At 45.4% G+C, this 17432-nt stretch overlaps 1 protein-coding gene across 1 annotated transcript in view; it reads right to left on the bottom strand.

Annotated features, from left to right (window-relative positions):
- The window catches only part of LOC137095671 (very-long-chain 3-oxoacyl-CoA reductase-like), a 41904-nt gene that overhangs the window by 2303 nt on the left and 22169 nt on the right, over positions 1 to 17432 (bottom strand). Inside the window, exons 3-12 of the mRNA XM_067462442.1 lie at positions 15422 to 15497; positions 14757 to 14790; positions 13061 to 13136; positions 12648 to 12758; positions 8160 to 8224; positions 4814 to 4858; positions 4691 to 4725; positions 3038 to 3119; positions 2740 to 2805; positions 891 to 1040 (exon numbers count right to left, since the gene is read on the bottom strand). Coding sequence (XP_067318543.1) covers positions 891 to 1040; positions 2740 to 2805; positions 3038 to 3119; positions 4691 to 4725; positions 4814 to 4858; positions 8160 to 8224; positions 12648 to 12758; positions 13061 to 13136; positions 14757 to 14790; positions 15422 to 15497 — 740 coding nt within the window. The remainder of the gene's footprint in view (positions 1 to 890; positions 1041 to 2739; positions 2806 to 3037; positions 3120 to 4690; positions 4726 to 4813; positions 4859 to 8159; positions 8225 to 12647; positions 12759 to 13060; positions 13137 to 14756; positions 14791 to 15421; positions 15498 to 17432) is intronic.

Genomic DNA, 17432 nt, shown 5'->3' with positions numbered 1-17432 from the left:
GAGGTCGAGAAGACCTATATAAAAGTACCCTGCTCCCATCAATAGCCTGGCTGCCAAACGTTGGACTAGTTGCAGCTTCCAGGCAGTCTTCAGAGGCAATCCCACGTAGAGAGTGTTGCAGTAGTCTATACAGGATGTAACCAGAGCGTGGACCACCGTGGCCAAGTCAGACTTCCCAAGGTACGGGCGCAGCTGGCACACAAGCTTTAACTGTGCGAATGCTCCCCTGGTCACCGCCGAGACCTGAGGTTCCAGGCTCAGCGATGAGTCCAGGATCACTCCAAAGTTGCGAACCTGCGTGTTCAGGGGGAGTGTGACCCTGTCCAGCACAGGCTGTAACCCTATGCCCTGTTTGGCCTTGTGACTGACCAGGAGGACCTCTGTCTTGTCTGGATTTAGTTTCAATTAAGGCTCCGGAGAAGCACTCGCTTGGCCAGCAAGCGAGAAGCCAAAGGTGCCAAAGGTCAATGCAATGCTTTCATGTTTGTTCTCATCCGGACCGTCACAGCAGCCAAGCATCGGTTCAGTTCCTGGGTAGGAAGGAGTGACAGAGTTGATGTCATCTGCGTACAGATGACACCGTACCCCGAAACTCCGGATGATCTCCTCCAGCAGCTTCATGTAGATGTTGAACAACATGGGGGACAGTATTGAACCCTGAGGAACCCCACAAGACAATGGTTGTGGAGCTGAACAGGTGTCTCCCAAAAACACCATCTAGGTACGACTCTCCAGAAAGGACCGGAGCCACAGCAGAACAGTCCCTCCAAGGCCAATTCCGGCAAGGCGTCCCAGAAGGATTCTGTGGTCTTTGGGACACTTCCAAGGGGTTTTATTGACCAGGAAAGTGAGGGTTTTTTGGGGGGGGGGGGCTCTTGTCCCCAACTCACCTGCAGGCTGTGGAAGAGAGACCCGGTGGTTCTGCTGGTGAAACCCACGGTGTTCAAGGCTTTGTGGGCAAAGACCTCGGGAGATATCTTTGGAGTCCATAATTTTATGTGCCTGGCCATATTGGTGTCGACAAGGATTGGAAGGATGCTCTGAGGAGGGAAAAGGAGGCCCAAGGGAAGGACAAAGGTGCTTTCACTCTCTCGAAAAGGGAAGGACGGGAGGTCAAGTTCCAAAGATGGACCCAAGGATGGAAGCAGGACGAAGGCAAAGGGTTGGTAGAGAGAAAGATTGGCGCTTCAGAGAAAGAGGAGGAGGAGGAGACAAAGGAAAATAAAATGAAGGAAGAGGAGAGAAGAAGGAAGAAGAGAACGAAGAGAAGAAGAAGAAGAAGAAGAAGAAGAAGAAGACAAAGGAAGACAAAGGAAGAGGAGAAAACAAGAAACAAAGAAGGAGGAGGAGGAGGAGTAGAGAAAAAGGAAGAAGAGAACGAAGAGAAGAAAAAGAAGATGAAGGAAGAAGGAGGAGGAGGAGACAAAGGAAAATAAAATGAAGGAAGAGGAGAGAAGAAGGAAGAAGAGAACGAAGAGAAGAAGAAGAAGAAGAAGACAAAGGAAGACAAAGGAAGAGGAGAAAACAAGAAACAAAGAAAAAGGAGGAGGAGGAGGAGTAGAGAAAAAGGAAGAAGAGAACGAAGAGAAGAAAAAGAAGATGAAGGAAGAAGGAGGAGGAGGAGGAGAAGGAAATGGAATGAAGAAGATAAAAAAGAGGAGGAGGGAGGGGGGAAGGAGGAGGAGGAGACAAAGGAAAATAAAATGAAGGAAGAGGAGAGAAGAAGGAAGAAGAGAACGAAGAGAAGAAGAAGAAGAAGAAGAAGAAGAAGAAGACAACAAAGGAAGACAAAGGAAGAGGAGAAAACAAGAAACAAAGAAAAAGGAGGAGGAGGAGGAGTAGAGAAAAAGGAAGAAGAGAACGAAGAGAAGAAAAAGAAGATGAAGGAAGAAGGAGGAGGAGGAGAAGGAAATGGAATGAAGAAGATAAAAAAGAGGAGGAGGGAGGGGGGAAGGAGGAGGAGGAGACAAAGGAAAATAAAATGAAGGAGGAGGAGAGAAGAAGGAAGAAGAGAATGAAGAGAAGAAGAAGAAGACAAAGGAAGACAAAGGAAGAGGAGAAAAAAGAAGTGAAGAAAAAGGAGGAGGAGGAGGAGGAGGAGGAGAGAGAAAGAAGAAGAGAACGAAGAGAAGAAAAAGAAGATGAAGGGAGGAGGAGGAGGAGGAGGAGGAGGAAATGGACAGAAGAAGATAAAAAAGAGGAAGAGGGAGAAGGAGGAGGGGGGAGGAGGAGACAAAGGAAAATAAAAAGAAAGAAGAGGAGAGAAGAAGGAAGAAGAGAATGAAGAAAGAAGATAAGAAAAGAAGCTAAAAAAAGGGGGAGAAGGAGGAGGAGGGGAAAAAGGAAGAAGAGAATGAAGAGAAGAAAAAGAAGATGAAGGAAGAAGGAGAAAGAGAAGGAAAAGGAGACAGAAGAAGATAAAAAAGAGGAGGAGGAAGAAGAAGGAAGAGAGAAGAAAGAAGCTAAAGAAGACAGAGTAGGACAAAAGGAAAGAAGAAGAAAAGGGAGATGAAGGAAGAGAGGTGGAGAAAAGATAAGGAACAATAAGGAGAAAGAGACGGAGGGGAGGAGGCAGAGCAAGAAGAGGGGAAGGAGGTAGCAGTGGTAGAAGAAAGAAGAAAAAGAAGACAGAAGATGAGAAAGAAAGCAAATAAGGAGAAGGAGGAGGGAGAAGAGGAGGAGGAAGAGGGAGAGTAGGGGGGGAGCAGGAGTTGAAAGAGCATTTCAGTTGCAACATACCTGTACAATGATGCCTTTAGACCTGTATTCCACGTTTAACACCTGCGAGAATACATCCATGAAGGCCTGAAAGGAGAAGCAAGAAAAGTGTCATGTGACAGTGAACGGTCCACATGGGTCTCTTGGAATGGCATTTTCCCTCCCAAATAGCTTGCACAACTGTGCCGTTGGGGCAGTGAACCCACATTGAGTTTCACAGGAGTGCTGGGAAACATGAGAAATGGGAACGGGGTCTCTCAAGCAGAGTAATCGATTTGCGGGGTAGAAGCTGAACCACCCTGCTTAGTGTTAGTCTCACCTTGCTGGCGCTGTACACTGCGGCTAAGGGGATGGGTTTCCAGGCGGATGCAGAGCAGATGTTGATGATGATCCCCTTCTTCCTACGAAGAGAAGCATAGCAGGGAGTTAGAGGTCCCATTCCTCCTAAAGCTGTCCACGTCTAGCTACAGACTCTCCAAAACACTGCAAAAGTTGAAAACAAGCCCACCCAGAGCCCAAATCCAATACAATCCCTGTCCCATGGTGCGTCTTGATACTTCTCTGTTGACCTGGTTGGACCACAACACCCAGCATTCCTCGCCTCACATTGTTGGCTCATGTTTAACTTGTTGTCCACGAGGACTCCAAGATCTTTTTCACACGTACTGCTTTCATAGAATCCTAGAATCAAAGAGTTGGAAGAGACCTCCTGGGCCATCATCCAGTCCAACCCCATTCTACCAAGAAGCAGGAATATTGCATTCAAATCACCCCCTGACAGATGGCCATCCAGCCTCTGTTTAAAAGCTTCCAAAGAAGGAGCCTCCACCATGCTCCGGGGCAGAGAGTTCCACTGCTGAACGGCTCTCACAGTCAGGAAGTTCTTCCTCATGTTCAGATGGAATCTGAACCTACAAAACCCTATACAGTTCCGGCCCAGTTTATCTGTCCAAACGTATTCTCCCCTATGAACCATCAAGGTTGCTAAGATCTTCTGAAATAAATAAATAAACTCCAATGCATTCCTATCTAGCAGTGCATTATCTATCTACCTATCTTACCTACAAGAAGCACTGCCTGAACATCAAGCAAAAAGTGGGTGCTAGAAACAATATCATACGAAAGCACAACCTGGGGATCACAACCAGATACAGTGAAGACATCTGCCCTTGCGCTGTGCTACTCTGCTGCTGAGTATGCATGCCCAGTGTGGAACACATCTCACCACACTAAAGCAGTGGATGTGGCTCTTAATGAGACATGCCGCATTATCACAGGGTGCCTGCGCCCTACACCACTGGAAAAATTACACTCCTTAGCCGGTATTGCACCACCTGACATCCGCCGGGAAGGAGCAGCCAAGAGTGAAAGGACCAAGGCAGAGACATCTCCAGCCCATACCCTGTTTGGGTATCAGCCAGCACGTCAACGACTTAAATCTAGAAATAGTTTTCTAAGATCTACAGAGACACTCACTGGAACACCTCAGCAAGCGAGAGTCCAAAAGTGGCAGAACCCAAACCAATGGCTGATACCCAATGAGAGACTCCCCCCTGGGCACACAGAGGACTGGGCGACCTGGAAGGCACTGAACAGACTGCGCTCGGGCACCACGAGATGCAGAGCCAACCTTCAGAAATGGGGCCACAAAGTGGAATCCTCGACATGCGAGTGTGGAGAGGAGCAAACCACTGACCACCTGCTGCAATGCACCCTGAGCCCTGCCACATGCACCATGGAGGACCTTCTTGCGGCAACACCAGAGGCACTCCAAGTGGCCAGATACTGGTCAAAGGACATTTAATCAACTCTCATACTCACAAATTCTGTAATCTGCTTGTTTGCTTTGTTACTGTTAGAAATGTAATATAATTTGACTGGTTGTTCTGACACGACAAAAAAAATCTATCTACCAAAACAACATCTACTACAGCTTTTCCCCTTGAGACGGAGGGCTCTCTTTGTCTCCTACCTGGCAACCATTTGAGGAAGGATGGCTTCTGTCATCTATAAAGAAAAGAGTAATCTCAGTTGAGTTCTCTAAAAAAAAGGACATCCCACAAACCAGAAGGAAACCTGGTGGCATTCCACCTACCTTCACGGTCGAAAGGATGTTGCAATTCACCAAGTTGCCAATGTACTAAAAAGAAAAGGGGGGAAAATACGGTTTGGTATTGGTTTCATTTATCCAAGTGATGGGGAGATATTGGAAAAATAGATATTTATTTATGCATCTATATATATAAATTTGTTAGGGGCATCCAACGAGGAAACAAAACTCAAAAAAACCCCCAACGAAACTTAACCAAAATTCCCATGCCCATAACACAACCCACAAGGTACAAACATATCTACTCAAAATGAAAAACAACACAGCAACACACTCACAAAACGGCAAAAGAACAAAACTCAAAAATCCCCCAACGAAACTTAACCAAAATTCCCATGCTCCATCACTCCCCCTGCCGCCGCACACACACACGCAACCCCAGGCTCCATCACTCCCCCCGCCGCCGCACACACACACGCAACCCCACGCTCCATCATTCCCCTGTCCCAATCTTACCTCCTTTTACTTCACGCCACCTCCAAACCCCACCCCGCCCCTTCCCGCCCTGTCAAAATCTAGGAAAGACAGGAAGGAAGGAAAGAAGGAAGAAAGAGAAAGGGAGGTAAAGAAAAAGGGGGAAGGAAGGAAAGTTAGAGGAAGAAGAAAAGGAAAGAAAAGGAAAGATGGAAGGAAAGAAAAGAGAGACAGCAGAAGAGAAAGAAAAAGGGGGAAGGAAGGAAAGAGATAGAGAAAGAAGAGGAGAAGGAAAGATGGGAAGGAAGGAAGGAAGGAAGGAAGGAAGGAAGGAAGGAAGGAAGGAAGGAGGGAAGGAGGGAAGGAGGGACGGAGAGAGGGAAAGAAGGAGAGAAAGAGGGAAGATTGGCCACAGCAACACGTGGCGGGTAAAGGTTGTTATTTCTATTATTATGATGATGCTATTATTCCTCTGAGACCCTTTTAGGGGGAATGGGAGAGGTGTCAGGTCCCAGAGGCAATGCATTGCATGATTGTTATTGTTATGATGGTGGTGAAATAAAAGGAAATAAAAAGTGAAAGAAGGAAGCAAACAGGGAGGGAAGAAAGGCAAAGGAAGGAAGGGGGAGGGAATGAAGGAAAGAGAGAAGGATGAAACCAAGTAGTGAAAGAAGGAAAGAAAGAAAGAGGGAGAGAAGGAAGAAAGGAGAGAAAGGGGGAGGAAAAGGGGGAAGGAATAGGTAGGGACCTCTCTTTCATAATAGTCCAGACATCTACCTCAACTTTGATAAGTTTTACTATAGGCCACAGCAACGCGTGGCAGGGCACAGCTAGTATCTATATATATAAAAATGCTCATGTCGTCGTGAGTGGCTTAAAAACGAAAAAAATACAGGGCCAATAGCACAGGGGGCTGCTGTGCTATTGGCAGTGAGGGCAGAGTGGTGTTGGTAGCGGGGTATAAATAAAGATTATTATTATTAGGTTCTTGTGGGGGTTTTTTGGGCTATGGGGCCATGTTCTAGAGCAGTGTTTCTCAACCTGGGGGTCGGGACCCCTGAGGGGGTCGCGAGGGGGTGTCAGAGGGGTCGCCAAAGACCGTAAGAAAACACAGTCTTTTCCGATGGTCATGGGGATTCCATGTGGGAAGGTTGAGCCAATTCTATGGTTGGTGGAGTTCAGAATGTTCTTTGATTGTAATGAACTATAAATCCCAGCAACTACAACTCCCAAATGTCAAGATCTATTTTCCCCGGACTCCACATTTGGGCATATTGAGTATCCATGCAAAGTTTGGTCCAGATCCACCATTGCATGAGTCCACAGTGCTCTCTGGATATAGGTGAACTACAACTCCCAAACTCAAGGTCAATGCCCATCAAACCCTTCCAATGTTTTCCATTGGTCATGGGAGCCAAGTTTGGTTCAAATCCATCGCTGGTGGAGTTCGGAATGCTCTTTGATTATAAGTGAACTATAAATCCCAGCAACTACAACTCCCAAATTACAAAATCAATCCTCCCCCAACCCCACTAGCATTCACATTTGGGTGTATTGGGTATTTGTGCCCAGTTTGGTCCAGTGAATGAAAATGCATGCTGCAGATCAGATATTTACATTATGATTTATAACAGTAGTAAAATGACTGTTATGAAGTAGCAACGAAAACAATATTATGGTTGGGGGTCACCACAACATGGGGGACTGGATTAAGGGGTCACACCATTAGGAAGATTGAGAACCACTGTTCTAGAGGCATTTCTCCTGACCTTTCGCCTGCATCTATGGCAAGCATCCTCAGAGGTAGTGAGGTCTGTTGGAAATAGGAAAAAGGGTTTATATATCTGTGGAATGACTGGGGTGGGGCAAGGAGCTCTTCCCTGCTGGAGCTAGGTGTGAATGTTTCAACTGATCACCTTCATTAGCATTTGAAGGCCTGGCTGAGCCTGGGAAAATACCCTGTTGAGAGGTGTTAAGATGTGCCTGGTTGTTTCCTCTCTGCTGTTTTGCTGTTGTGATTTTTGAGTTTTTTAATACTGGTAGCCAGATTTTGTTCATTTTCATGGTCTCTTCCTTTCTGTTGAAATTGTCCACATGCTTCTTGTGGATTTCAATGGCTTCTCTGTTTGCCCATGCCTGATGTGGTTTGGCACCACTGCTCAAGCAGGGAAATCCACAAGCATGTGGACAATTTCAACAGAAAGGAAGAGACCATGAAAATGAACAAAATCTGGCTACCAATATTAAAAAACTCTAAAATTACAACAGCAAAAACAGCAGAGAGGAAACAACCAGGCACATCTTAACACCTCTCAACAGGGTATTTTCCCAGGCTCAGCCAAGCCTTCAAATGCTAATGAAGGTGATCAGTTGAAACATTCACACCTAGCTCCAACAGAGAAGAGCTCTTTGCCCCACCCCAGCCATTCCACAGATATATAAACCCATTGTCTTAATTCCAACAGACTTCACTACCTCTGAGGATGCTTGCCATAGATGCAGGCGAAACATCAGGAGAAATGCCTCTAGAACATGGCCATATAGCCCGAAAAAACCCACAAGAACCTAGTGACTCCGTCCATGAAAGCCTTCGACAATACATTATTATTATTATTATTATTATTATTAGGAATGGTTTCCATCCCGATGTACGCAGACGATATGGTGCTTTTCTCCCTATCTTGGTTGGGTCTTTAAAACCTTCTGAAGGCTTTCAGTACCTACTACTAAGAGGAATATCTCTCAGTAAATAACTCCAAAACCAAGGTTATATGTTTTTGGCAGGCAGCATGTTGGTTAGGGTGGTCAGCTAACTGAACCTACTCTCAAAATCTTCAGTAGCAATGCGTTGGCACAAATGCTATACGGTGCACAAATCTAAGAGATGATAACACTTTACAGAAAAGATGGAAGTCACCTTCTTGAGGTCAGGGGTCTGCAGGAACTCTGACGGCATCGTATGGGCCATGCCAACGTTGTTCACTGTGGAAAGACCAAAAGGCACACACTCGCATTGGTAAAAAACTTGGAGAGGTTTGTGATGGAAATACACTTAGAACAGACATGGGCAAACTTGGGCCCTCCAGGTGTTTTGGACTTCAACTCTCACAATTCCTAACAGCCTACCGGCTGTTAGGAATTGTGAGAGTTGAAGTCCAAAACACCTGGAGGGCCCAAGTTTGCCCATGCCTGATGTGGTTTGGCACCACTGCTCAAGCAGGGAGCTTTGAAATGGTTGCTCCATCCATGTTCAAGCCGCTCCTCATAGGGCTTGTTCTCCAGACCCTTGATCATTTCAGTCGCCCTCCTCTGGACACATTCCAGCTTGTCAATATCTCTCTTGAATTGTGGTGCCCAGAATTGGACACAATATTCCAGGTAAAGTGGTCTAACCAAGGCGGAAAAGAGCATGGGGAGCATGACTTCCCTAGATCTAGACACTATGCTCCTATTGATGCAGGCCAAAATCCCACTGGCTTTTTTTAGCCGCCACATCACATTCCTGGCTCATGTTTAACTTGCTGTCCACGAGGACTCCAAGATCTTTTTCCCACGCCCTGCTCTCGAGCCAGGCCTCATCGTCCCCCATTCTGTCTCTTTGCATTTCGTTTTTTCTGCCTGAGTGGAGTATCTTGCATTTGTCCCTGTTGAACTTCATTTTGTTAGTTTTGGCCCATCATCTCTCTAATCTGTCAAGATTGTTTTGAATCCTGCTCCTGTCCTCTGGAGTATTGGCTATCCCTTTCAATTTGGTGTCTTTCGGGTTGCAAAGGTCGACAACAAGCTACACAATTTGGTTGGAAGCTCACTCCAACCCGGGCTGGCTTCGAACTCATGACCTTTCGGTCAGTAGTGATCTTAATGCAGCTGACACCCAGCCAGCTGCACCACAGTCCCAGTCAAGGTGGTCCCAGTGGTGATTGGCACACTGGGTGCAGTGCCTAAAGACCTTGGCCTGCACTTAAACACAATAGGCTGTTAGGAATTGTGAGAGTTGAAGTCCAAAACACCTGGAGGGCCCAAGTTTGCCCATGCCTGATGTGGTTTGGCACCACTGCTCAAGCAGGGAGCTTTGAGATGGTTGCTCCATCCATGTTCAACATCTACACAAATGACCACCCACTGCCAGAAGGGACAGAGAGCTTCACCTATGCTGATGATCGTGCCATCACCACTCAAACAGGGAGCTTTGAGATGGTTGCTCCATCCATGTTCAACATCTACACAAATGACCAGCCACTGCCAGAAGGGACAGAGAGCTTCACCTATGCTGATGATCGTGCCATCACCACTCAAACAGGGAGCTTTGAGATGGTTGCTCCATCCATGTTCAACATCTACACAAATGACCAGCCACTGCCAGAAGGGACAGAGAGCTTCACCTATGCTGATGATCGTGCCATCACCACTCAAACAGGGAGCTTTGAGATGGTTGCTCCATCCATGTTCAACATCTACACAAATGACCACCCACTGCCAGAAGGGACAGAGAGCTTCACCTATGCTGATGATCGTGCCATCACCACTCAAACAGGGAGCTTTGAGATGGTTGCGCCATCCATGTTCAACATCTACACAAATGACCACCCACTGCCAGAAGGGACAGAGAGCTTCACCTATGCTGATGATCGTGCCATCACCACTCAAACAGGGAGCTTTGAGATGGTTGCGCCATCCATGTTCAACATCTACACAAATGACCACCCACTGCCAGAAGGGACAGAGAGCTTCACCTATGCTGATGATCGTGCCATCACCACTCAAACAGGGAGCTTTGAGATGGTTGCGCCATCCATGTTCAACATCTACACAAATGACCACCCACTGCCAGAAGGGACAGAGAGCTTCACCTATGCTGATGATCGTGCCATCACCACTCAAACAGGGAGCTTTGAGATGGTTGCGCCATCCATGTTCAACATCTACACAAATGACCACCCACTGCCAGAAGGGACAGAGAGCTTCACCTATGCTGATGATCGTGCCATCACCACTCAAACAGGGAGCTTTGAGATGGTTGCTCCATCCATGTTCAACATCTACACAAATGACCAGCCACTGCCAGAAGGGACAGAGAGCTTCACCTATGCTGATGATCGTGCCATCACCACTCAAACAGGGAGCTTTGAGATGGTTGCTCCATCCATGTTCAACATCTACACAAATGACCAGCCACTGCCAGAAGGGACAGAGAGCTTCACCTATGCTGATGATCGTGCCATCACCACTCAAACAGGGAGCTTTGAGATGGTTGCTCCATCCATGTTCAACATCTACACAAATGACCACCCACTGCCAGAAGGGACAGAGAGCTTCACCTATGCTGATGATCGTGCCATCACCACTCAAACAGGGAGCTTTGAGATGGTTGCGCCATCCATGTTCAACATCTACACAAATGACCACCCACTGCCAGAAGGGACAGAGAGCTTCACCTATGCTGATGATCGTGCCATCACCACTCAAACAGGGAGCTTTGAGATGGTTGCGCCATCCATGTTCAACATCTACACAAATGACCACCCACTGCCAGAAGGGACAGAGAGCTTCACCTATGCTGATGATCGTGCCATCACCACTCAAACAGGGAGCTTTGAGATGGTTGCTCCATCCATGTTCAACATCTACACAAATGACCACCCACTGCCAGAAGGGACAGAGAGCTTCACCTATGCTGATGATCGTGCCATCACCACTCAAACAGGGAGCTTTGAGATGGTTGCTCCATCCATGTTCAACATCTACACAAATGACCACCCACTGCCAGAAGGGACAGAGAGAGCTTCACCTATGCTGATGATCGTGCCATCACCGCTCAAACAGGGAGCTTTGAGATGGTTGCTCCATCGATGTTCAACATCTACACAAATGACCACCCACTGCCAGAAGGGACAGAGAGCTTCACCTATGCTGATGATCGTGCCATCACCGCTCAAACAGGAAGCTTTGAGATGGTTGCTCCATCCATGTTCAACATCTACACAAATGACCACCCACTGCCAGAAGGGACAGAGAGCTTCACCTATGCTGATGATCGTGCCATCACCACTCAAACAGGGAGCTTTGAGATGGTTGCTCCATCCATGTTCAACATCTACACAAATGACCACCCACTGCCAGAAGGGACAGAGAGCTTCACCTATGCTGATGATCGTGCCATCACCGCTCAAACAGGGAGCTTTGAGGTGGTTGAACAGAAGCTCTCCGAAGCTCTAGGTGCTCTTACTGCCTATTACAGGGAAAACCAGCTGATCCCTAATCCATCTAAAACACAGACATGTGCTTTTCACCTTAAGAACAGACAAGCATCCCGAGCTCTGAGGATTATTACCTGGGAAGGAATCCCACTGGAGCATTGCAGCACACCCACATACCTGGGAGTCACTCTGGATGGTGCTCTGACCTACAAGAAGCACTGCCTGAACATCAAGCAAAAGGTGGGTCATACGAAAGCTGACTGGCACAACCTGGGGATCACAACCAGACACAGTGAAGACATCCGCCCTTGCGCTATGCTACTCTGCTGCTGAGTACGCATGCCCAATGTGGAACACATCTCACCACGCTAAAACAGTAGATGTGGCTCTTCATGAGACATGCCGCATTATCACGGGGTGTCTGCGCCCTACACCACTGGAGAAATTACACTGTTTAGCCGGTATTGCACCACCTGACATCCGCCAGGAAGTGGCAGCCAAGAGTGAAAGGACCAAGGCAGAGACATCTCCTGCTCATCCCTTGTTTGGGTATCAGCCAGCATGTCAAGGACTTAAATCAAGAAATAGTTTTCTAAGATCTGCAGAGACACTCGCTGGAACACCTCAGCAAGCGAGAGTCCAAAAGTGGCAGGCTCAAACCCAGAATCTCAACCAATGGCTGATACCAGATGAGAGACTCCTTCCTGGGTACACAGAAGACTGGGCGACTTGGAGGGCGCTGAACAGACTGCGCTCTGGCACCACGAGATGCAGAGCCAACCTCAAGAAATGGGGCCACAAAGTGGAGTCCACGACATGCGAGTGTGGAGAAGAGCAAACCACTGACCACCTGCTGCAATGCAACCTGAGCCCTGCCACATGCACCAGGGAGGACCTTCTTGCGGCAACACCAGAGGCACTCCAAGGGGCCAGAGACTGGTCAAAGGACATTTAATCAACTACCAAGTTTGCAAATTTTGTATTTTGTCTGTTTGTTTGTTTTGTTCTGTTAGAAATGTAATACAATTGACTGGTTGCCCTGACATGACAAATAAATAAACCACTTTCATTGCCACGGGAGAGCCATCGAAACCAAGGGATTGTCCTCAACTCGACATCCGAGAACCCTTTCAAGGGATCCATTCTAGTTGGGAGTCAATAAAGGGGAATCCCAGCTCACAAACGGAAAAGATAGTGGTATTATTTACCCAAAACGCCAATCTCCAAGCCTTGCAGAGCTTCTTGGATGGATTCGTAGATTTCGGAGCCTCCGGTGAAATCCGCCTGGATCACTTTGGTGCTCCGGCCGTAGAGTAGCTCTGCGGAAAAGGGGAAAAAAGAGATGAGCGTGCCTCAGTTTCCCCATTTTAAAAAAGGAGCCAAAAGTGTCAAAAGGAGCAAACCTAAATGTAGCAAAAACTACCCCAGCTATCAATGGATTTACGCAGACGACTAAAAAATGTACAGAATGCATCCTGCAAGTTGCTTCCAACGCCTTCTCTTTCCGACTGCTTTTCTGCAGTACATTTTTTGCAAATGCAATATTGAGAATATTAAAACACTGAAATGATTTGCAGAGCCAATGTCAACGATTAAGTCGATATGTCAATCCTTGTCTCACCAATTTCAGCAGCCACTTGCTTCAGCTTTTCCATGGAGCGGCTGACCAGGACGATATCGAAGCCTTTCTTGGCAAGCTGGGAAGGGAAAAACAGAGTTGGAAAAGTCATGGGTGCATCCACACCATAGAAATAATACATTTTGACACCACTTTAATTGCCAGTGCTCAATGCCATGGAGTCCTGGGAGCTGTAGTTTTTCAAGGGCCTTCTCTGCTTGTGCACTGAACCATGGCTCTTAAAAATGGTATCAAACTACATTCATCCTGCAGTTTAGAATAAGCCTATATGTACTTTCATAGAATCATAGAATCAAAGAGTTGGAAGCAGAAAACATGCTTTCTCCCTCCTCCCTGTGGCTTCCTCTCACATATTTATACATGGTCCTCATCATATCTCCTCTCAGCCTTCTCTTCTTCAGGCTAAACATGCCCATCTCCTTAAGCCGCTCCTCATAGGGCTTGTTCTCCAGACCTTGATCATTTGAGTCGCCCTCCTCTGGACACATTCCAGCTTGTCAATATCTCTCTTTGCTCTTGGAACTTTGCTCTTGAGGGAGGGTCCAATATTTGCACTGGTATATAATAATAATAGTAGTAGTAGTAGTACTACTAGTAGTAGTAGTAGTAGTTCTGGCAGCCCAAGAACAAGCCATTTGAACCAATGCCATCAAAGCCAGAATTGAAAAGTCAACGACAGATCCCAAGTGTAGATTCTGCCAGGAAACAGATAAAACAATAGAGCCCATCCTCAGCTGCTGCAAGAAGATCGTGGACGGACTCCAAGCAGAGGCACAACACCCTTGCTCAGGTGATTCATTGTAACTTGTACCACAAATACCATCTGGCTGCGACAAAGAAATGGTTGGATCACAAGCTGGAAAAAGTTACAAAAACCGAACACGTCAAACTCCTCTGGGACTTATAACAACAACAACAACAACAACAACAACAACAACAACAATAAAGATCGAACTGCAAAGACTCTGCACAATTTATTTACAGTATTTACATTCTGCCCTTCTCACCCCGCAGAGGACTCAGGGAGGAACACTATGTACTCGTACATGGCAAACATTCAATGCCATAGACACACAACACATATAGACAGACAGTCAGAGGCTATTTAACATTCCAATTTTCTGGCCACCAGGGGAGCTGTTGCGTCACTATCCATCTGCGACACTGATGAAATACTTTCCGCATTCCCCACATGCTTTTGCTGGAAATCTTTTTATGGCCTCGTAAATTTGTTAAATAACCCTCCCCACACATAGATGGTACCTAAATTTCCTACTTATAGAATCATAGAATCCTAGAGTTGGAAGAGACCTCATGGGCCATCCAGTCCAACCCCATTCAGTAGTGTCTTTCTTTGCTGCAGAGATACAAGCAATATATCCATTTCAAAGCAAAAATGGCTTGTGAGTGGTTATTTAATATTGCTATATACATCCTACAGTCTGACAATAGCAAAACACCAAGATACATCGTAGAATCATAAAATCCTAGAATCAAAGAGTTGGAAGAGACCTCCTGGGCCATCCAGTCCAACCCCATTCTGCCAAGAAGGAGGAATATTGCATTCAAATCACCCCTGACAGATGGCCATCCAGCCTCTGTTTCAAAGCTTCCAAATGTGGCAGTCATTACGAAGAAAAATAATTAGAAACTAATGAAATTAATGAGGAAGTCTTACCTTAAAGGCTTTCTTAAGGTTCGGGGGTAGAATTCTGGTGGAAGGGAAACTAACAGATGGAACAGGACTGGGACAAGGCAGGAGAAGCCATATCTTAAGTAAACAAATAGAAGGACGGCTATGTGCTAAATGTGGAAGGTCAGAAGTGGCTCTAAAAGTAAATCGATAATTATTGATCCAAAACAAACATCTGAAGATATGGTACAACCGCGCCATCTAGCCTCCATCTGATGTAAATAGCAGGTAATTCAGTCCTATGAACAATCCTACATAAGTAAGAATATAGGAAAATAATGTGAAAGTAATTACAGAAGAATTAATAAGGGAAATGCTTGCTTTGAATAAGTTAAAGATACATATATGTAGATATATGGAGTCATATATGTGTGAAGAGATATATGAAGTTAAGATTCACTTTTACGTAATTCATCTAGGAACGTGGCTGGTCAGCTGATGAAAGGGGAGCAGTGGAAATTATAGTATCTTGCCAACAAGTGTTCTTGGCCACGATTCCTCGAGGACAAACTGATATTGATTAGATTGTGTAAATGTCAAGAGAGTTATGCGCATGTGCGAACTAGGTAATTCTGCCTATAAATACTGGATGCTTTTGGGGTAGTGCTCTGTGCCACATCAGCCATTTTGAGAAGCTGGGGCGCCCTTACCCGGGGTAAGCATTAAATTCTGTGAACTTGCAAAAGCTGTCTCTGTCTCTTCCTTCTTCACTGATCTCTTGGAATCCTGGAAGTCGGGGACACTCCCGCAACACAAAGAAGGAGCCTCCACCACACTCTGGGGCAGAGAGTTCCATTGCTGAACGGCTCTCACAGTCAGGAAGTTCTTCCTCATGTTCAGATGGAATCTCCTCTCTTGTAGTTTGAAGCCATTGTTCCGCGTCCTAGTCTCCAGGGAAGCAGAAAGGAAGCTCCCTCCCTCCTCCCTGTGGCTTCCTCTCATATATTTATACATGGTTATCATCATATCTCCTCTCATCCTTCTCTTCTTCAAGCTAAACATGCCCAGCTCCTTAAGCCGCTCCTCATAGGGCTTGTTCTCCAGACCCTGGATCATTTTAGTTGCCCTCCTCTGGACACATTCCAGCTTGTCAACATCTCTCTTTAATTGTGGTGCACAGAATTAGACACAATATTCCAGGTAAAGTGGTCTAACCAAAGCGGAATAGAGCATGGGGAGCATGACTTCCCTGGACCTAGACACTAGGCTCCTATTGATGCAGGCCAAAATCCCATTGGCTTCTTTTCCCCCCACATCACATTCCTGGCTCATGTTTAACTTGTTTTCCACAAGGACTCCAAGATAGTTTTCACATGACCTGCTCTTGAGCCAGGCCTCATCGTCCCCCATTCTGTCTCTTTCCATTTCGTTTTTCCTGCCAAAGTGGAGTATCTTGCATTTGTCCCTGTTGAACTTCATTTTGTTAGTTTTGGCCCATCATCTCTCTAATCTGGCAAGATTGTTTTGAATCCTGCTCCTGTACTCTGGACTATTGGTTCTCCCTCCCAATTTGGTGTCGTCCCAGATGCAACTGTCTTTCGGGTTGCAAAGATCAACAACAAGCTACACAATTTGGCTCGAAGCTCACTCTGATCTGGGCTGGCTTCGAATTCATGACCTTCCAGTCAGTAGTGATCTTAATACAGCTGACACCCAGCCAGCTGCACCACAGTCCCAGTCAAGGTGGTCCCAGTGGTGATTGGCACACTGGGTGCAGTGCCTAAAGACCTTGGCCTGCACTTAAACACAATAGGCATTGACAAAATTACCAACTGTCAGCTGCAAAAGGCCACCTTACTGGGATCTGCACGCAATATTCACCGATACATCACACAGTCCTAGACACTTGGGAAGTGTCCGACGTGTGATCCAGTACAACAACCAGCAGAGTGATTTTGTTTGCTGTGGACTCATCCTGTTGTGTTTATAATACCGTATATACTTGAGTATAAGCCGACCCGAATATAAGCCGAGGCACCTAATTTTACCACAAAAAACTGGGAAAACATATTGACTCGAGTATAAGCCGAGGGTGGGAAATGCAGCAGTTACTGGTAAATTTCAAAATAAAAATGGATACCAATAAAATTACATTAATTGAGGCATCAGGAGGTGAAATGTTTTTTTAATATTTACATAAAACTGTAATTTGAGATAAGACCGCCCAACTCTGATTAAATCATTACAGATCTTCAATGTAAATGTACTTACGTATCCTTCCAACAATAATAAAGAGAGTAAAATAATAAATACAATAATAATAAAGTAAAATAATGGAAATGCAATAATAACAGTAATAATAGAGTAGAATAATAAATGTAATAATAGAATAAAATAATAAATGCAATAATAATAAAGTAAAATAATAAATGTAATAGTAATCATAAATACTTTAAAATAATAAATGTAATAATAATAATAATAATAATAATAGGGTAAAATACTGTAAATGTAATAATAATAATAAAGAGAGTAAAATAATAAATATAATAATAATAATAATAAAGTAAAATAATGGAAATGCAATAATAACAGTAATAATAGAGTAGAATAAGAAATGTAATAATAATTAATGTAAAATAATAAATGTAATAATAATAATAATAATAATAATACTAGGGTAAAATACTGTAAACGTAATAATAATAATAAAGAGAGTAA

Source organism: Anolis sagrei, chromosome Y, assembly GCF_037176765.1.
Source record: "Anolis sagrei isolate rAnoSag1 chromosome Y, rAnoSag1.mat, whole genome shotgun sequence".
NCBI lineage: Eukaryota > Metazoa > Chordata > Lepidosauria > Squamata > Dactyloidae > Anolis > Anolis sagrei.
Note: the sequence above shows the minus strand (reverse complement) of the source record. Positions and strands in the feature narration are given on the sequence as shown.